Raw genomic sequence first — 13,956 nt, forward strand, 5'->3', positions numbered from 1 at the left:
CCTCTCTCTACTCAGCATGCAAGAGGTGAGTAGAGAGACTACAGGGAGCTAAGGAAATACCTCCTTCTGACATACTTTTTACACTTGTCTATTACTCATTGTGCAGCAGGAAGCCACTCAAAAAGTTTTACAGTAAACGCAGCTAATTGTTAGCAGGGAAAGGATTCTATTTCCTGCATCAATTTGACGTATTGGGAATCAAACCAGTCAGAACAATGACATTTTATTCATGATCAGTGCAATTACTGTGACTAAATGAAGTACAGAGTAAGGCTGGAAAAATGGGGAACAGCATTCCATTGGGAGGATTGCTTCCAGCCTTGCAAGTAAAGAAATGTATGGAAGCTGATGCAAGGCCAAGGCGGTTTGCTATTTCACTCATAATGTGAGTACATAGTTGTTAATCCAAGCTCTTTGGAAGTTTGCTCAGTGTAGCACCTCAGTGGACTTGCACCAGCAAGAGATTAAAGATTAGAAGCAGTTCACAATCATTTTTTTTATTAACATAAAAATAGCAAGTGCATGACCCAGGCTAGAAATCACACCTGGATCCCACCCTTATTTTCAGCCAGGCATAATCTGTTCCCCACCTTCCCTCCAAACAAGATGGGTACACTAACAGTGCAAGCCAGGCATGGCCAAACTCGGCCCTCCAGATGTTTTGGGACTACAATTCCCATCATCCCTGACCGCTGGTCCTGTTAGCTAGGGATGATGGGAGTTGTAGTCCCAAAACATCTGGAGGGCAGAGTTTGGCCATGCCTGGTGCAATCCTATACTTATCTGCTCAGAAGTAAGGCCCACTGAGTTCAGCAGGGTTTACTTCCAGGTACATGGGTACAGGACTGCAGCCCAACGGTGCAATTTTATTCATATCTACTCAGAAGTAAGTCCTGTTTAATTCTGTGGGGTTTATTCAAAGGTAAGTGTGTGTGGCATTTTTTGAGGCACTATTCAGCTACTGATCCAGCCATTCACAGAAAGAGCTACCCATTCATAATATGTGCATCATTCACTATAATAAAATGTATTTTAAGAAAATGTTATTATTTTACTTCAAGCCGCCCCCCAAAAAAGATTCTGATTATTGCCTTGTTTAATAAACTTACTGGAGAAGCTACCTTACCGAGGCAATTGCTGCCATACTGTTAACTCAACTTTGCAATGATTTACAACAGAAAGATGAAATTTTAGCCAACTGGGTGATGGTTGCATACAGCAGACTTGCCACGTGGAGGGACCTAAGGCATATGGTGGCTGCACCAATGTTCCAGATTTTCAAGCCGATAATATGTACCGGGATTCAATCAATTGCTTTTTATCCTTAACCAAAGCTAAGTTTCTATTGCTACCACCTCATTGAGGTCAATGGGACGGCTTTCCAATTTCTACCTGATCCAGTGGGGGTTGGCTCACCATTCACATTTAGCTGTACAGCATAATTCTATACATGTTTATTTTGGGGATGTGACAAATTTATGGTGGTTCCAGGTAGAGGCTTAATATTGCAAACAGACCTTTAAGATACCACAAATGAGTCATTTAATCAAATTTCTCCCAGAAATCTACGTTAAATAGGACGGGGTGGGGGGGATTTTTTTATACCAACACCATTATATGGATGCTGCATAAAACCTGCATGCATGAGAAGTATTGATCCCACAATAAACACTCATCTGAAACCCTTAGGCTGTGACCATATACCCACTTACCTGAGTAAGACCAACTGAACTCATTTGGGCATACTTCTGAATAAACATGCATAGGACTGTGCTGTTAGTCGATCTCCTCTTCATTGAATTCATGGGAAAAGAGACTTCCATCACCAGGTTGTTTACTGCAGTCTCTCCTTCCTTTCAGGGCAGACAGCAGCACCCTGTTGAGATTTTTAGCTTGGCATACTGGTCACAGCAACAGTGCAAGGCAGAAGACTGAAGAAATTGCCCCCTTTTCTCCTGACTCACCTTGATTGCATATTTTTAAATGTAAGGGTGCACATCTTGGGTAACAAATTAGATTATATTTTATGCCAAAGAATTGTAGTTCAAAAAACTAAAGTACAAATTGAAAATCCATTCCATACAGAGCACCCTTAAGCGTATTAGGAGTAAATTCCACTGAGTTCAGTGGGATTTACTCCCTAGTAAAGTGTTAGGGATTACAACTTTAAAGACAATAGAATGAAGTCTACACTCCTGGAGACACATAAAAAAATATGTGTGCATAGAGATTTTAGTGATTAAGCAGTCTACAAATTTTGTTATATATATATATATATATATATATATATATATATATGAATGAAATGTGTGTGTGTGTGTGGCAGACATACAGCAGACACATACAGCCCATATTGGCCAACCTAATTAGCAAGATATCTCAGATGAAATTAGAAATCTTATATACAAATATTAATAATAATCACCATTTATTACTATGCTCTACAACATCTATTCAATATGCTTGTGGGGGATGAATAGTGCCATTAACTTTAGTTTCTGTTGCACCGTACAACTAAAACCACATGACAAGACTGCAGACTAAAGTAATGTGGTCCTTTTGCAGTCTGTATTGCAGAACTTTCTGCCACACCATTCCTTTGTGTGTTATTAGTATTTTTCCTCCAGTAGAAGAAATATTATACTATATAGGATGCTTGACATAATTGTGTCATCATAAAAAACGGGCTAGTACTATTGACTGCACCGTGTCTGAATTGGTTCAGCATTGCTTGGATATGCTACTAAAAACCACTGGAGGATCAACCACAAGAAAAGCCTTTAAGTGAGAATGGCTGGGTGCATAATTTGAACATGTTTCTGCCAATGTGTTCTAATTGACAAGGTGCATCTTTTCTTCCTCAGGCATGTGAATTGCAAAGAGCAATTTAGCCAGGTATTTCCCAGCTTGTGTCCAGCAACTGGTTATACACCCTGGGAGCAGAGAATCACACATCAAAACTTCGCAGCAATCTTCTTGGTCAGTTTTTGTAGGCAGCCTCTGTGAAAAAAGGGTAAGGAAACAAATCTTCCTCCTTTTGGGAGCTGCAGTTCTATGATAAAGTAATATGACAGAATCTTTTGCTCCCGTCACATGCAGATGAAGCCAGTAGTCGTATTTGTTTTGTTCATGCTGGGGAACTGGAAATCCCAAAGGATGTAAAACACAGAACGGTAAGCAGGAGAAGCAGTTTGTTCAGCCATCTATTACTTTCAGGTTTTTCAACTTCTTCTAATGATTTCCCCCCCTTTTTACATCCAGTATGGTGGTTGGGTTCAAAGCTTCCATTTCTTTATGGTGCTTCGTATAGCAAGTGTGACTGTAGACCAGCTTGTCTTTAATCTCTACCCTTTGTAGTTTCCAGTCTTTAACGGCTTCTTTGAATTAGGAAGTCACTAAAGAGTAGATCATGCTGTATATAAAGAGAAAAGGTACAGTATAAAGAGTTCCCTTTGAATATTACAGCACCCCGTTTAGCTTCCTAACCCTTTCCCCTTATTCTGACTCTGAGGTCCCATTTCCTTCCTTGCTCTGTATGCGAAACCTGCTCCTTTTTGGCAACTCCATATTATATCCAAATTATGATGGGATTACAAGGAGAATGGGAAAACATGCAGGATATTTTTATTTTTACTGTTTCCCCAGCGATTTCCAAGACATGCCTGAAATTCTGCTTTGTCTGATACTAAGAAGAAACCTTTTGCAATAGTATGTTTGATCTTTGAAATTTCTGCCGGCAATTCCCTGAAGTACGGGCAGGATTTCTCATTTAAATGTTGCTGCTTTCCCCCTCCCCTGCCCTTTTCTTTGCTATGCAAGAAAAATGAAGATTAATGAGAGGGTTTTTTTTCCTTTGGAAAAGAGCCATAAATAATGTAATTCTGGTCATAGCTAAACAGTGGAGTCCTTTTAAATACACACAAGCTCACACCTAATTAAAAACTATTGCTTTGTAGAACACTTCTAAGGAAACACACTGATATGCTCTGGCAACAGCCAAATTAGACATAAGCAGACTTTTGTGTGCAGTTTTATGTTTTTATACTTTATAAAAACCTATTTTATATTAAAACATCACAGTTCTTCCATGGAGCTCAGGACAACATACATGGTGTTCTGAGGTGGTGTCCCAACTGACCAAACCCAGACCCAAGTTGCTTCACAAGATTGCTAAATCACATACCTTCAGACATGTCCAAAGAGGAACGTTTCAGTAGGAGATAGGTCTGGTCTTAGCAGCAAAAGGGACACCAGCCTGGTTGAGGTGGAAAATAACTTATTGTGTGGCAGGGGACGGAAGGAACCTGTGCTAAGCAACCATTCACTCCTCCTGCTGTTTAAAAACTGATTATGCTCTCTATTCTCTACATGTTTGGAACAGATACATGTTTAGAACACATGGATCTGTTGCCATCACCTCTCTGACAGGTAACTTGGTTCTTCTCTCAACCTATTTGCAATTTGGGCAGTATTCTGCCATTACACTTCCAGTTCCTTGAATTCAGTCCTGCTTGCATTGCCAAACACCCTCCTAAGACCCCATTTCAGAACAGTCAGCACTTTACAGTACTTTATTCACTGTACTCTTTCCAAATTGACTTTGCTTATAAACAGTCTGCGGAGGTTAATGGCAGATTATATAATCTATAAAAGGTATTGTTGCCAGAAAAGTGTTTTGCTGCTTTTATATACGGTAGCTTTCTCCAGGTAATGAAGCATGAGCACACATCCCGATGTATTAACAGCTCACAAAATAAGTGTGTTAGAACTGGTGGCACACAACTAAGGTAGGGCTGCGGCAGTGCAATGGATTAAGGGGCAAAAGCAGCTTCTTAGGCTGTGTACATGTTACCATCTTAAACCGTAACTAGGCTATTCTTTTTCTCAATTTGGATCAGAGCTAGTTGGATGAGGGAAAATGCATCAAAATGCAGTATTTCATAAGAAGCAAGCAGGGCAGATACAGGATAGGTATACAGTAGATTGTGGCTAAGGTCATGTGTACAACATTTCCCTAACCAGTGGTGGATGCAGATTAAATGAGAGTGTGTACGCAGCCTCAGAAACACTGCTCTACCTCCTTTATGGCACTTCAAAGCTTCATTGGCTAGATCATAAATGTGCCCAAGAAAATGAACTAATACCGTCATTAATAATTGGCTAGGAAGTTGTACATTTGGGAAAATCCAGGTCACTGCTGCCTCAGAGAAGGAGCTTTGATGCAACACATGTGCTAATCGTCTTTCATTAGCTCTTATGTGTGCGGCTGGCAGGGGGTGGGGAATCTCTCATTCTGAAGCACACCATCAGTTTCCCTACACACACACACACACACACACACACACACACACACACGAAGTACTGGAAATCCCTCGCTTACAAACACACCCTGAAAATTGCTAGCTTCCTTCCATTATGGTCACTTGGGTGTGCCCAGTCTTTTACAGTACTCTGTGTGTGTCACACTGTGATGACTCAAAAATAGGAGCAGAAATTGGTACAAGATGTACCAGGGAAGGAAGAAAATGTTGAAATGTATAGACTGCTACACAAAATAGTTACTCATTTATTGTTGCGCTACACCTTAATAGAGTATCAGAGGTTCGCACAAAGAATCTGAAAGCCTCAGCAAACAGAGTACTGTATTACCCTGCCTGTTCTTTGTTAAGTGTTGTTCTTAGATGCAATAACTATAGATCTTCCCTACCCTCTGTCACCCACAATTGCTCTACCCTCTAAAGCAGGTGTGGGGAAATCAGTGGCCCTCCAGATCTACCCTCTAAGACAGGGATATGGGCCTCCAGGAGCTGTAATCAAACAACATCTGGAGCACCAAGATTTGCCCACCTTTCCTCTAAGGTCTTTACCAGTCTCCTTGAGGGAAGTGAGACCAAGCTTACCAGTAAAGATAGTAGAAGAACGAGAGGAGATAGAACGCTAGTTTACACCAGGCCTCTCTTTGGCAGTAGATCAAGGTGTCTGCATTCATTACTGCAGGAGGGTCATATGCTAGCTCCGTACTGTCTGCGGGACAGTGGAAATACCTGAAAAAGAAAAGGAAACACCTGGTGAAGGAAAAGCCTATGCACAAGCCATTTGTCACGAGAAGCTAGGGCCTGTGGGATATTTAAAAGGCAGTCAAGCCAACAATTCATGTTTTGCTAGATAGGCACATGATAGGAGCTGGAGCTGACAGAGTTTCCCTGTAAGTTTGCTAGGGAGGACTCTGTGAGAGACACGCCCCCTGTGCCCTGACAGGGGGAGGGCGTAGCTACCCTGCCTGCCAGGCCACGCTCTCTTCCTCTTCCCTTTTCTCCTCTGCCAACAATGTAGAACATCTGCTGAGTCACTCTATTTTAAGCTAGACTTAAGTATGTCTTTGTAATTGAACTACCATTTTAAGCCTGCCTGAACAAAGCTGCTGTATTCTGTTACTCTTCAACAAGTACTCTGAGTGGGCAAATTTTTACCTTTTACAAGACTGTTTGTGTGATAATTGTTCTAAAGGAGAGAAAAGGGCGAAGTATCAGGAGAATCCAGTCTGCCTTAAAGCCTCCTGGATTACTAAAAACAAAAGGCTAAAACTAGCCTATCTAAGCTTCTCTGGAAGTGACAGTTGCAGCAAGGGAAACAATGAACTTCCAAGCAGGAATATGACTTACCTCCAGAAGTGATAGAAAAGCAGAGGAATATTCAAGCCAAGGGTCAGCCATTCTTGAGCACACAGAAACATTATACAGAAAAGGCTATGGATCGAATATTCTGGCAATACTAGCTGGGAATAGGGAAAAGAAAACAGAAAGGATTGTACAGTTGTTGGATATAATAACTCTTAAGTTGTTGTTGTTGTTTTTAAACCACCTTGCCAGAAAATGAGCCACACCTACAAATCTCATACTCTGCTACACCATCTACCAAGGCCTATTTGGGTGATGAAAGACAATGATTATTGGGATCCTGAGCAAGAGAATTCCTGGAACCAGCCTACGCCTTCCTCTACTTGTACGAAGAAGAAGAAGAAGAAGAAGAAGAAGAAGAAGAAGAAGAAGAAGAAGAAGAAGAGGAGTTTGGATTTGATATCCCACTTTTCACTACCCGAAGGAGTCTCAAAGCGGCTAACATTCTCCTTTCCCTTCCTCCCCCACAACAAACACTCTGTGAGGTGAGTGGGGCTGAGAGACTTCAGAGAAGTGTGACTAGCCCAAGGTCACCCAGCAGCTGCATGTGGAGGAGTGGAGACGCGAACCCGGTTCCCCAGATAACGAGTCTACCGCTCTTAACCACTACACCACACTGGCTCTCTAAATAAGAAGTTATTTAGCCATTTGAAAAGTACTTGGGGGGTAAATCCAAGATTATCTGCTGTGCTTTGTGTGGGAGACTGACAAGTCATTGGTGTGTGCATGTGCTCAAGAATGAATAATTAGGAAGTTTTCAACATTTACAGTTTCCTGTACAAGAATGAGGTGAATATCTGGAGAAGGCAGAAATTAAATATTACTCCTTTTCTCAGAGCCAGTGTCTCTCAGCCCCACTCACCTCACAGAGTATTTGTTGTGGGGGAGGAAGGGAAAGGAGAGTGTTAGCCGCTTTGAGACTCCTTCGGGTAGTGATAAAGCAGGGTATCAAATCCAAACTCCTCCTCTTCCAATAAAAAGTAATAATTTTTGAGACCTTAACAAAACTCCAAAGCAGAACTGGTATCTATAATGTAGTTGCAAAATTCTAGCATACTGTACATGGTATGCCAACTTCGCATTTATTTACTTGAGGCATTTATACCACAGCCTTTAGCAAAAAAAAAAAAAAAAAAAAGAATATCAGAGGGACTTAAAATTCAGTATGAAGTATTTAGCCTACAGACAGAAAAAGTATTTAGCCCACAGACAGAATAAATATAGGGTGGGAAGTCTATATCAGAGCCTGAGGAACAGATTTGAGGCAGAATGTGTTCCATATCCTCTTCCCATGTTGTCCGTGAAAGACAGAAATCAACTATTGGCCAATTGTAGTAATGGTGGTGGTGGTAGTAGTAGTAGTAGTAGTAGTAATTGTAGTAATGTAGTAAAAGTGAATTTGCAATTGCACTCCAACCTACCTGTGTTGTAAGCATTTTTTCACATTTTAAATTTTCTCTGTATGCACACATTCATTCATTTTCTGTGTGTATGTTGACGGCATCTGTCTGTCTCAGAAGATAATGGAGGAGTGTACCTTTGGGGGTGAAGAGAAATTGTTGGGCAGTTGCCCAATGCAGGAGAGACATGTTTTGTTGCAGCTGGAGCAGATGAAGGCATCCATTTGTGCTGCTGCAGTGTGTATGGCCACAATTTACATGTGTTGCATGTTACCCAGTTTCCTCTCCTTTTCCAAGCTGCTCTCATCTGCTCTCATCTGCTACTTCCCTCATTGTCAACCCATTCTCTGAACTCTGTGAAATAAGAAAAAAATACCTTGTCCGTTCTATTGATGCCTCATTAATTTTATTGTTGTTGTGTTAAATTCAAGTACAGTACTACTACCTATAACTGTGCTGGTGCAACTATTCAGGCCCTTTCGAAGAAGCAGTGTAGGGGAAATACTGAAGAAAAGGTCAATGACTTCCCCTGACTTTATCAGTTTCCACCAGATACTTGGGACCAGGCATTGGTGAAAATTGGCAAGGCTACCTTATCAGTTTCACTAGATAGGAGAGTTGGGAAACATGGTAAACAAAACAGCAGTGGAGTAGACAAACAGGAAAGTTATTGATTGGATCCTTAATCCTTCCTGGTTTGTCTTTTGGTCCCAGTTTACACACTGGTCTCAGCTGCTGGCTTTGTCTCTTGACTCTGATCTCCTGGTGCAATTCTTGGCTCGTGGGTCAGCTCAGACCACTACCTAGAGCTCAGGCCTGACCGGGCCTGATCCCTTACCCAGTTATGTCAAGATAGATTTCCATACATTGCAGTGCGCACAGCATTAGTTTATGTCTGAGACACAAGCACTTAGCATGAGGGAACCTGGGCTGCTGGCCAACCATTAATGTTTGGATAAACAATGTATGACCTGACTTAGCCTCACATGGAAGTGTTGCGTGTAGCAAAACCTACAGTCTGTCACAAGTGGCATTCCAGTAGTATATGCCACACTTCAATCAGACAAATGGTGAGGCCATAAAGAGCATTTTTAAAAAGCTAATCTTCAGACTCCTCTTTCTCTCAGAGACCTCTGAAGCCTGCCTCTCCTAAGAGCTAATTCATACATTATACAGGCAAAAACCAATTGACACGTGTCTGATGCACGATCACACAAGGCGCCAAACCCAGAAGTGACCTGAAAACATCAGACCAAACAAAAAAAAAAACCCCAGACAAAAACAAACCTATCTACAGGGGAAAAACCCATTTATGCAGGTTCGATATGTGCACGACTGCACACATGGGCATCACGCTGAACCCGGACGTGACCTGAAAACGTCACGAAATCATCACAAAAATGGGTGGGGTGCTGTGAGGGCAGAACTGGATGTTTGCAGGCTTTTAAAATTGTGTTTCAAATATAAACAATTTCACTTACTGGTAAACACGCAGTGCCTTGCAACGCAACCTCAACGTAAATAGGGGGTTGCCTTTATCACAACTAAAACTGAGCAGTGTACAAAATGATACAATTTTATGTAATCTAGCTAGAAAGCCTTTAAAATGGCCAATAATGAAATAACTTTTCAAATTCTCTTTTCCTCCTCAAAGGGTCATCTTTTACTATTAGCACGCCTACAGCATATCAGCCCGTGGCAGTGGTTTAAAGGGGCAGGGATCTAATATCCCGCAATGTCAAATACTCTCTCCAAATGACTGTTTTTATTATCTTGTATAGTGTTCTTTGATACTGTGGTTTTATTTCCATCCTGCCATTTTCTGAAGAGTTGGGAATGAGTAATAGAATGTTAAATACAACTTAATAGGATGTCTTAAGGGGTGGGGTGGGGGAGTCCATCTGCTGAAATCTATTGTAATCACTGCTAATATCTTTAAATGTTGATTTACTTCATTTGATAGATGCTCACCATTAAAACACTTTTTATCTGTGACCACAATTGATCTTTCTTGCTGAGAAGGTTGCAACTATGCAATAAAGGAAAAGGAAAGTTCAGTAGTGATAAGTTATTACCAGTGCCTGGACCCTGTACTGTGAAACTGTGCCATGATTTATCACCTGTGAAAGATATAACATACTGAAGATGCTCTCAACGAAAAGAGAACAGACACAAGTGATCATAATGGTGGCAGACCCAGCAGTGTTAATAGTACCTACAAAGTAAGTTCTTTCAAATAAAATTTATACCAAATAAAGCCTAAGGCTGTGTCCATACACCTCCATATTTATTATCCATGCTAGTGGGTGATGTTAGTGGGATATTTTCACACTGGATGTTGTTGTTCTCTCTCCTCAATTAGTAAAGGATCCCTGGATGGTTAAGTTCAGTCAAAGGCGACTATGGGGTTATGGCGCTCATCTCGCTTTCAGGCCGAGGGAGCCGACGTTTGTCCACAGACAGCTTTCCGGGTCATGTGGCCAGCATGACTAAAACCACTTCTGGCGCAATGGAACACCGTGACAGACAGAAACCAGTGATTGTCAATGGCTTAATGGAGGACTTTGAGGGCCACATTCAGCCCCCAGGGCCCATGTTCCCCACCTGCCTTAGTCTATCACTTGCTCTATTACACCACACTGCCCACTCCCTGTTGGAAAAGCTGCAGAGAAGCAGCAAGTCTTCTCCAAGGTGATGCTTGTTGTTGTTTCACAAGGGATATACTCAGGGCAACGGAACACCGTGACAGAAACCAGAGTGCACGGGAACGCTGTTTACCTTCCCACCACAATGGTACCTATTTATCTACTTGCACTTTCGAACTGCTAGGTTGGCAGGAGCTGGGACAGAGCAACGGGAGCTCACTCAGTTGCGGGGATTTGATCTGCTGACCTTCTGATTGGCAAGTCCAAGAGGCTCAGTGGTTTAGACCACAGCGCCACCAGCATCCCTTCCCTTATCAGTACCTCCCCACTCACCATAAATTCCAAAAACCTGAGGTCTGTTGTGAGCATACACACAGGTATTTGTTCAGCTGTGTGCATAGCTTTCCCCCCCTAAAAGATAATTTTTAGAAGGTAAGTTTTCTGATAAACCAGATCTGCATGAAAGAGCAGAAAATTATTATTAAAAAAAAAATCTCTGTGTGTCACTCCAAGCCAGAAAATATGAGGTATGGTGTAGGCATTCAAACAAGTACGGGTTTGTGTTAGGGTGTGCAGCAACATTCCTACCTGAGCTGGCAGAGGCAATATCAAAGGTGGTCTTGGAGAAGCCACACACAGTGGTGTTGGATGACTTAGTATGTACACCAGGGGTCGCCAAACTTACCCGGCCTCAGCCCGGTTCCTCCAGCGCTGATCGCACAGCGGGCTGGAGGGCAGGGGAGTGCGCGCGAACACACTATTTCTGGCGCACTTTCAGGTTGTGGAGTGCTGGAAATAGCTTGTGTGCACGCGTGCAAGCACCATTTCCGGTGCACTTTCGGGTCTGCAGAGGCCGTGCGCACATGCACAAGCTATTTCCAGCGCTCCACAGCCCTGAAAGTGGGCAGCTGCGCTGTGCTGCGCTGTGCTGCGCTGTGCTGCGCTGTGCTGCGCTGTGCTGCACCGCACCGGTAAGAGTGGGCAGTGGGGGTCGCTGGGGGCCAGAAAACTGAGTCCCTTGGGCTGTATCCGGCCCGCGGGTCTTAGTTTGGGGAAGCCTGATCTACACTGAACCACTTTATCTGGTCCACCTCAGGATATATATGCAGTACCTCAGGGTCCAACACATGTGGCACATCATAGCCATGATCTGGTGTTTGCCACTGAGCAAATCACGTTTTGCAGAACTGTGGAGAACCAAGTTTAGGATTGGTTCCCAGGCGAGCTCTGAACAATTAAATAGGTCAGACCAGGCATGGGCAAACTCGACCCTCCAGGTGTTTTGGGACTACAACTCCCATCATCCCTAGCTAACAGGACCAGTGGTCAGGGATGATGGGAGTTGTAATCCCAAAACATAGGCTGAGTTTGCCTATGCCTGGGTCAGACAGTAGTGGAGCACAAGTGGCACATAGCTGGTACTGAGTATGACTGAACCAAGGTAAGAACACACAATCATACCTAACATATAGCAGTGATGGTTGCAAAAAAATCCAGCTTCTTCACCATCGTTACCATCATGAGATCCCAAGAGAGTGAAACCCAGCTTTCCCAACAAGGCTCAGAACCGCTTCCTGAACCAGTCTTGAAGAAGGCATGTGAATGCCATCTTAAGAGTCAGCAGAAAATGAGTAAGAACATCCCTCAGACCATCTATGGATCATCAATTTCCTCAGCTATTTTTTTAGTTGGCATTTCAACTCTACTCACATATGGTAACACTGCAGGAGGAGAAGCCAATTAGTGAACGACATTTTAAGTCTTCATCATCTCTTTCTGGAAAGTGAAAATGTCTACAAAATATCCCTGTGGAAATCTGTGATCTGCTGTGATTTGTTCTACATTGCTTACTAAAACACATAATGTGAATTTTTATCCCCCAGCCCATGAAAAATCCTTACAGGACAGGAAGGAACCATGATTTTCAGAGCAAGGAAATAATTGAATTTCACTTTGGGTTTCCTCTTAGAGCTGAACGACTGTTAGCTGGGGCTCATTGAGAAATATCAGCTGCTAAAGGAACACCTCTGTGAGGATAACAGCCAATTACCCTATTTAACAGCTATTAAATGGTGCTAATTGCAAGCTATAGACCACAAGCAGGATAGGTTTAGAGCAAGCAAGGGGAAGCAAAAGAAACCGGATGATACAAGCAAGTAGCAGCACTTTAAAAATGTGTGCACTGAATTGGAATAAGGACCCAGCTGGGATGCACGCGGTGGCAGCTCCCTTCTTATGCTGTAGACCTTATAATGCTTGGGAACATTGCATGTGCACCATTAAAACAAACCTACCGGTACAACCACCACAGCAAATAGAGACTAAGAAACAAATGTGGACCATCTTCATATATATCAATGTTAATAGTTGGGGTATCCATCGAAGAAAAGAGGGACCTTTCCCCATATATGGTGGGCATGCTTAAAAGAAAACATGGCTTTTGCAGGCAATTCTTGGCAGCAGTTTCAAGATAACAGATCCAAATTCCACTGGACCCTTTTTTCATAATGGATTATTCCAGTTAAATACTCTATGTGTGGTACAAAAATGTATTAACTACCTACTGAATAGGGGATTGGTTGCTGGAAACATATTGCAATAGTACTCCATCATGAGCACTGATTTGTTTTTCAGACAGAATTTAAGGCACGGAACCTGATTTTTATCCATGAAGTTTATTAACTGCTGTATAGTTTGAATCCCCACGACAGGGTGAGCTCCCGTTGCTCGGTCCCAGCTCCTGTTTGCACACCATTGTTTAGGGTTCCTCTCCTCCCTCCCTGTGTGTGTGTGGGGGGGACCTTGTTGTAACAGTTTAATAAAGATCATGCTTACTAGCTGCTTTGCTTCTCAATATTCTCTGGTTGGCCTCTGTTATTTTCTCCTACAGATGGAGAACCTACATAAGGACTCTATACGGGCTGTTGATCCCCCATAAGGGAAAGGGAGCAGTATTTTTCTTATAACACTTTTCTATTTGCATGAACACATATCAGCTATCCTATGTTACCCTTTCTTTCCATATAGATTATTTTGCACTGCAGTCCTATTTCTCATTCCCTGTTCTCTTTCAGTAGCACTGACATATCAGCACCACCTCTACTGCTATTCCAATTTGTCTGTTTATTTACCAGGCAGATGTCCCTGTACTCCCAACTTTCAGATACCTTCCTCTACTTTATATTCCCCCATACCCTGTACTCCCATCTTTCAGATACCTTCCTCTACTTTATA

The 13,956-nt window shown here is 42.4% G+C and overlaps 1 protein-coding gene across 2 annotated transcripts in view; it reads right to left on the minus strand.

The window, feature by feature from the left end:
* Positions 1–2,411: 2,411 nt before the first annotated feature.
* The window catches only part of CNIH3 (cornichon family AMPA receptor auxiliary protein 3), a 64,190-nt gene continuing 52,645 nt past the window's right edge, over positions 2,412–13,956 (minus strand). The window contains exons 4-7 of one of the 2 annotated variants that reach the window (XM_033144683.1): positions 6,663–6,775; positions 5,901–6,044; positions 4,184–4,255; positions 2,412–3,412 (exon numbers count right to left, since the gene is read on the minus strand). In XM_033144683.1, coding sequence (XP_033000574.1) covers positions 4,186–4,255; positions 5,901–6,044; positions 6,663–6,775 — 327 coding nt within the window. In that variant the 3' untranslated portion in view covers positions 2,412–3,412; positions 4,184–4,185. The remainder of the gene's footprint in view (positions 3,413–4,183; positions 4,256–5,900; positions 6,045–6,662; positions 6,776–13,956) is intronic. The other variant, XM_033144684.1, reaches the window with a different exon arrangement.

The sequence above is a fragment of the Lacerta agilis genome, chromosome 3 (assembly GCF_009819535.1).
Source record: "Lacerta agilis isolate rLacAgi1 chromosome 3, rLacAgi1.pri, whole genome shotgun sequence".
Classification (NCBI taxonomy): domain Eukaryota; kingdom Metazoa; phylum Chordata; class Lepidosauria; order Squamata; family Lacertidae; genus Lacerta; species Lacerta agilis.